This window comes from Ambystoma mexicanum, chromosome 6q, assembly GCF_040938575.1.
Source record: "Ambystoma mexicanum isolate Mex_15411 chromosome 6q, UKY_AmexF1_1, whole genome shotgun sequence".
NCBI classification, from domain to species: Eukaryota; Metazoa; Chordata; class Amphibia; order Caudata; family Ambystomatidae; genus Ambystoma; species Ambystoma mexicanum.
The window spans coordinates 1164395043-1164402382 of record NC_090937.1 but is presented as its reverse complement, the minus strand read 5'-3'; the positions used below and the strand labels follow the sequence as shown (position 1 = coordinate 1164402382).

At 41.1% G+C, this 7340-nt stretch overlaps 1 protein-coding gene across 4 annotated transcripts in view; it reads right to left on the bottom strand.

The window, feature by feature from the left end:
- Positions 1 to 2103: 2103 nt before the first annotated feature.
- RBM47 (RNA binding motif protein 47) overlaps positions 2104 to 7340 on the bottom strand; it is a 734836-nt gene continuing 729599 nt past the window's right edge. For all 4 annotated transcript variants that reach the window (XM_069631765.1, XM_069631766.1, XM_069631764.1 and 1 more), the window contains one exon: positions 2104 to 6847. In XM_069631765.1, coding sequence (XP_069487866.1) covers positions 6617 to 6847 — 231 coding nt within the window. In that variant the 3' untranslated portion in view covers positions 2104 to 6616. The remainder of the gene's footprint in view (positions 6848 to 7340) is intronic.

The following is a 7340-nucleotide window of genomic DNA, read 5'->3' as shown; positions in this document are numbered from 1 at the left end:
CCACATCCATGTTGCTTGGCAATGCTGGAGGGAAATTCGTTAGATCACCATGCGCTTTCTTCTAATGCTCTTAGGTCTGTTCTGCCGCTTTGGCATCCATTTTGCAGAGGGACTTTATATCATGGTGTGGTGCCTTACTCCAATTGCTTCCTCCCCCATGGTATACTGAGAGTAGAGGGGCATGCTGAGGCAAGGGTTTGGCCTCTCCTCCTTGATGTGCATTGGTACTGTGCTCTCACCTGCTATACACTGCCAGAGACTCCTGCAGTGGAGCAGCTACTAGAGGCTAGATAATACCGCCATTCTTGCCTGCAGTGTGTTTTGGTGATCATGGGCTTGGCTCCTTGTCACCAAATTGTGTGGCGACGGGCCAGAACCACAGGTTAACAGCAAGTTAACGGGTATGTTTTATTTCTATACAAGGATTCCCACACTAAGCCCACAGTTGTCCCAACCACCACTCATGTCCACCCAAGGGTCCTGGTGCCTTCATGGAACGTGGCTGAGAGCATCTGAGACCAGCTGCTACAGAAGTCATGACCACTACATAAGATAACGAGGATAAATATAGGTTGAGATGAGGAACAGGGCCTCTAAATGCCCCCGTTTTTGAGAGTTAAAAACTGGATAAGTTTGTAGCCACTGAATTGGATTTATGTGCCGCCAGATGACCATAGCTCTCGTCCTGATTCTGCATGTGTCTTCCCACTGTTCAAGACGTTAGCAGGTCACTGACACACATCATATTTCATTCCCTCACTAGTTAAGTAATAGCTTCAGCCCACAAGACTTGTTACCTTGAGTTGCACCTTTGCAACCCCAGCTGCAAGAAGCACAACTAAAATGGCCAGGCGTTTCAGGTAGGTGGAACACCTGCCGCAATTATAAATTATCCATAAAGTCATGACTGGACTTTCCTTCATGCGATTTTTCATAATTCTTAGTTAAAGGAGTGCTGGGTGGTTTCTATAAAAAGATCAATACAAGATTGGAAAACTTATTATAGAGGGAGGAATATTACTGGCTCAGAACACTGGCGTTATCCAGACGGCAATCCCGCCACCCTGAGCCTCCTCACAGATGGCAGCCGCCATCTCCCCTCGCCGAGGAAATCACGTAAGTTTTTTCCTCCCCCTAACCCCCATCCACAGAATACCTTCCCTGCCCTCCCAACCCCACTTACCTCCGCTTCTTGTCCATTTCGGGAGCGGACGCGCTGCGATCACTTCTGTCCCCAGTGCGTCCGCTCCCAATCTGCGACAGGCAGTCATGGAAAGGAAGAGGGGATTACACGTAGTGCCTTCTCTCTCCTTTCCATGGCAGCCAATTTTTTGTTTACATCTTTCCCTATTTTTTTAATGGCTGCCATGGAAAGGGAGAAGGGGATATGTGCAGTCCCTTCCCCCTTTCCATGGTGGCCATTTTGTTTGTTTCCCTTTTTACACTTATTTTCAATGGCCTCCATGGAAAGTGTAAAACGGACTTTGTTTTTCCATCCCCAGCGGCCCTTTTTTTAAAACAGTTTTTTTCTGTTTTCGGAACAGTAAAATAATGCTTTAAGTACCCTAGTCTCACTGGCCGAGGTACTAATAGCAATAAGCCCCACACAGCGGGGGCATTACCACTTCAGCTAATGCCCCGGGGCCTTCGTTAAGGCCCTTGCTTCGCTCTGGCTTGCAAATATGGGTCCCGGGGCATTACCTGAAGTGGTAATGCCCCCTCCTCCGGGCTTATTGCTTAAATAATATATGATCAGCATAAACATACACCTTTTAAAGCAAGCAGTGAGCAATCTTGATAGAATCACACCTTCATTAGGCCAACATGTTTTAGGATGCATGCTTCCATCACCATTTAGCTTGAACTAGGGTCCAGTCTTCCCGAATGTTTGGAAACAAATGATATGCCATTAAAAAGTTATCCTTTCCATTGCTCAATGTACGTTTTTTGGAAGGTTGTGGTTAACGAAACGCACTTCACTTGTCTATTACGGAAATGCCATTTTAATTAGAATGTTTAGATAGGTTTCTAAAATCATACACCATTCACAGACAGGTCTTCATTCATCTTGGGAGTAATAATAGCCAGTACAAGGTAGCATGGTCCTTTTTAAAGTAAGCTTTATTTATTTAATCCTAGGAATAGAATATAAACTGAGAAAGCTCTAAATAAATGTAGACACTTTCTAACATACAAAGAACAGAAGAACAGAAGTAGTAAAAGGTAACACATTCAAGCACTTCAGAAAATAAGGCACACAAAAAGCCTTTTTTTCGTTACTTTGCATATTTTGTTCTTAAAACATTCTACAAAACTCACATTTCAGGTTAAGAAACTTGACTCAGTAGTGTAAATGAAATGGTTCTGAAATATTTATTAAACCCCCCACAAGCGGGGCTATTCCCAAAGACCTGGCAGGCTTTCAACCCATAAGCTGGCCCTGAAAGAAATCTGTTGCAAATATCATGGGCAAAGCCGCCATTCAAGGTGGACCGGTGAGAGCACCGACAACCACGCTGTGCCGTTGATCAGCAAGATCAACGTGCCTCCTACACTGTCAGGGCATCTGTTTAGCATACATAATACCAAAATGTGTAAAACACAGTCAAGATGTTAATCACTCCACAATTCCAATTTTTGTTGTTCTTTTAAAGAATATCAACATGATAATGATATTAAAAAACTGGTCTGGTAGCCCTGAAAGAATGCAGTGCGCATTCATAGTTTCAATGTCTTTTTTAGATTTAGAATGCAGTATTTAACTGCCTTAGCCTCAGATGGTAAAAACTGATTTACTTTGGTCTGTAAGAAGACATACATAGAAAAATGAAGGTTTGAAGGATACTAGGCATTCAGTATTCTGTATATAAGACAGATGTCTTTGAGGTCCATCCCAATACCTTTACACTGGTGACTTAGTTCATAATTGCCAAGAACGCCATAGAATCGCTATGAAAAACAAATTTGTCTGGGTTGTATGTACCTTACTTGAAAACACTACAATGCTTTTTATCTAGAAAAAACAACAAAAGCTTCGTTGTGTTAGGTTTGGCATGTTGGACTTCCTCTATAAACACTCTTCCAATGTTGCAGCTATATTCAATAGATGCTATATTCAACTGTTGTATTGCAATAGATATGCTATATTCAACTGCTGTGTTGCAATATAGATGCTATAGTCACCTGCTATATTGCACTATAGACATTATATTTAACTGTTATATTGCAATATAGAGGCTATATTCAACTGCTGTATTGCAATATATATCCTATATTTAACTGCTATATTGAAATGAGTTTGCTGTATTCAACTGAAGGTTTCTGTAGGATGTAAAGTAGAGAATGCATATAGACTACAGCTTTCAGCAAACAGCATTAAAAAAAAGGGGTACAACTCTGGGATGTCACCAAACCAGCCTTGTATCAAAACTGTAAAAGTGTTTATTTTTTCCAAAATAAATAGAAGAAAACCAGTTTGAGCCCATAGATTTTGACTAAAATAGAAATTTGGGATGTTTCAAAGTATTGTAGGTTGTGCATTTCCACTAGTGAAGGTTAGATGCTTTATTTCTTTGCTACTAACTGTGATTGTGAACAGAAAATGTCATTGTGCGAATGCACGTTGCACAGTGTATCAAGCAACAGAGCCATCCCATTTTCCATGAATCATTTACGTTGCACATCCTATGCATGTAAGAGTTATTTCTGGGCACCCAGCACACTGCTGAAGAAATGTGGCATGCAGTATGTGGGGACTGGTAGACACACAACGATGTAGCCGGCTTTTCATAGGGAAAGTTAAATGGTCTGAAACGTGAGAAGGCGGCACTGCATTTTTTCAAAACTCAATTGTGTTTTACATTTGATGCACTAAAAAACACAGCCTTGAAACAGGCCACAAAACACTGCAATAAAATATTTACTTCCTAATATGACAAACTTTATAATAACATTGAAATAAAATGGTTCTATTCGGTGGCAAACCAGACACCATAAAACGCAGCAACATAAGACTTTAAAAATGTATATTAAACGATATTATATGTACAAACTTAACATGTCTGTTACACACACATAATGCTACCCACGTACCCCCTCTACTACTAACTCAGAAATTTTGCAAGAAACATGATGAGAAAAACTAATGAGCAAGTTTTGCATATCTCCTGCTGACAAGAGCTTGACTGGCTGTTGCCCCATCGACATGCATTCTCTGTCACTACAACTTACACTTCAAAAGAATAAAATAAAAGAGCATTAACATGAAAAATAAGAATTACACTGGAAGATGAAGAACACCAAGGCACCATCCTTAATTCATACATTTCCTTACGGGACTATGCCATACTGTTTATGGGCGTATGCCATAATAATGCAAGAGAAAAACACTATGTGGCCTATAGCTTTAAGCCCCCATTATGGGGTGCTATGGGAATGTTGGACGGGCATGCTTTGTTTCTTTAAAAATCTGTCATACTGCATATATGTGCTTAAAATGCTTTGAAGTCACGTCCATTGTGCCATATGGCGGTAAACGGAGCATTACTTCAGTGCGCATTTATGCTCATTTCCCAAGTCTCAGAGAAGGGGTTTTATTAAAAAATAAATTAAAAAACCTAATCTTGCATGCAATCCAATTCTGAAGCCCAGACAGAAGCCATTTTGTTTTTCTTTTAAAAGCACAGGAAACCTGTTACTCACATTAACGCAGGAGCTCATATTAGACAAGTACAGAAGGGACGGAGTAAAACGTGTATTTGGTCCTAATAGGCATACCTGAATGAGGTAAATAAGGCACAGAACTCCTTGTGTGAGATAATGGGTCACAAAATAGAATATAAAAATTATTCATAACGCACACACAAAAAACATTCCACTGATCGATGATCAAGAAGTCATAAGTGTGCAATGGCTACCATAGTACAATCAAAAGGGGGCTCTGAACTGGTCAAAGTTGAGAACGGCGCAATCTCGCTTTGCCACCAACAAATTTTAGTTTTGCATGCATGCACCCAAAGCACCAATAGGATTGCATTGTGGTGCAAAAAATGAAATCCTACAAATGCTTTGATTTAATGTTTTGGTGATCGTTGCTAGTGTCGGACACAGGGAAAGGGTCCAGATTCCATCCTCTATCATGGAAGGGTTAGAGCAGAGAATGCTACCTGTAGTAGGTGCAGGGGAACTAGGCCAACGTATGCTTCCCAGTTACTAGGTCGTCATAGCATGGCACTGCACAAGGTAAAAAGGGGGGGAGGGGCTATTATTGTTCTATTGTCCTTAGGACTCATTGTGATGCATGCATCTAGTGAGAAAAGGGGTAGCGTGATAAATAAAAGGGAATGATGTGTGCGCAACATCTCTCCGCATGAACAGCCAGTGTATGCTCATTGGGTATACCTCCTCCTTGACCTGGTCACCCATCTCTAGAAATTGCCTGCAGAAAGTAGCAACACTTTTTGAAATGCCAAGAGATATTTTTGTAGTGCACCTTTGAAATTTTGCGTTCTGCCATATTATTTAGGAATCACATGAAAAGCTATAGTTGCCCATTCTGGCTTTCAGGAGGAGAGACCAAGCAACACACATGGAGTGTCATTGCACCACAGAGCTGAGCGAAAGACAGCCTGCAAATCTCTGCAGAAGACCTTCGGGTGGGACCACTACACAATTGGCACATGTTGATGCAACCGCTCTCTCGCCTGCTCCCTTGATAACATGTTGGAACGGTAGCAGCCAAGAGTTCAGCAGAGCCTCCTATGCAACCAAGGGGGAACGATACATATTAGGCATGCACCAGTGCTACTGGAGCACAACTCAGAAGGAAAGGATAACCTCTTCATTGTTATCCATCCAGTTCAGTAAAGGAAACAGTACGCAGGAAGAGTTTGGGTGTTTTGGTTAAAGAAAAAATCCATAACTCAATGCAATTCATTATGCTGTGCTTGGCACGGTTGTTTAATGAGTGCCGCGGGCACTCAAACATGGGAGGGGGGCGATGAGAATCAGTAGTACAGTTAGAGTGCCTCCCTTTTTCATCTGTTACCAAATCAATCAGATTTTCCAGTATAACTTCATAAATAAGGTACCTTCCAAGAAAATTTATTTTCCATGGAGGGGATTATTTCTTTTTTAAATATTAACTACATTCTTTAAAATATATGCTTGAGTTCCCCTAGCTGCTCAAATGTGCTTTTTTAATATATATATTTATAGTCTATATATTATGAAGGCACTACAAAATATAAATCTCTGGAGTGCAGAAGTTACTACAAAATAGACTTCATACCACAAAATATGTTGAAATATAATGTTTTTCTTTAAAAAACTAAGCAACCAAACCAGTGAATATAAATCTGTAGGGAAGAAAAACATGAAACCCAATAAATGCACATCGTGGCGTGATGGACTGGTGCAGGCATATACTAACCTGAGAATATTTCAACAGGTTAGATTGCTGTGGACAACATGGGTCATCATAATACACAAGAATATTCTTCACTTTAGGTTTTTTTTTTTATATCAAAGTTATCCAAGTCCAAAAATTATTTTAGGTTCATTCTTCATAAATAGTAAAGTGTTCCTTCAGTGTTTCCCCACTATTGTGTGGTCAGTCCTAGTATGTTTGGTAGAAATCATGGATTGGCACTTGGAAGGTCGCTGCTGGGAAGGCCTGAGGTATATAGCTTGCATATCCTCCATAAGCAGCTGCAGCTGCGGCGTTCTTGTGGAGTGCGGCGATAGTGGCCGGAGATGCAAATGGAAGGTAACTGGTACCATAGAAACTGGCAGCTGGAATTCTCTGGATATTGGGAGCCATAGTGTACACAGGAGTTAGTGGCCGAGTCTGAAAGCAGAGAAAAAGTTGGTTAGCCTTTTCCAGGCAAGAAATTGCAGAACCATGGGCAACATTCATAGAAGATATTAAATACAATGTCTAGTAATTGCAATCCACCCATGCCTCAAGACACCTGATGACCACCCTTAAATAATCTCTCATTTGCTGATGTTAGTATTGCTCAGTCTTTGAAAGCCCCAACGCCACACTTTTATGGCATAAAGAAACCCAGTGATGATCAGGAGTGGTGGATAAAAGGCTGTGTGGCTTCTACTGGATGACAGGCACAACACGATTGGGCTATAGAGCCCTCCTGAAATTCTGGGCAGTTGCTGAAAAACCTGGGCACCTTCAGAGTGGTCCCAAGTAGGGCAAAATGGAGATGATAAAGAGCATCTGGGGCTGCATGACAAGCACCTCACCAACGGCCACACATTTACTTTTGTAACATGTCTTTTATTTATCATCCGCAGTGTTCTTCTAATGTGTAAATGTTTAGACA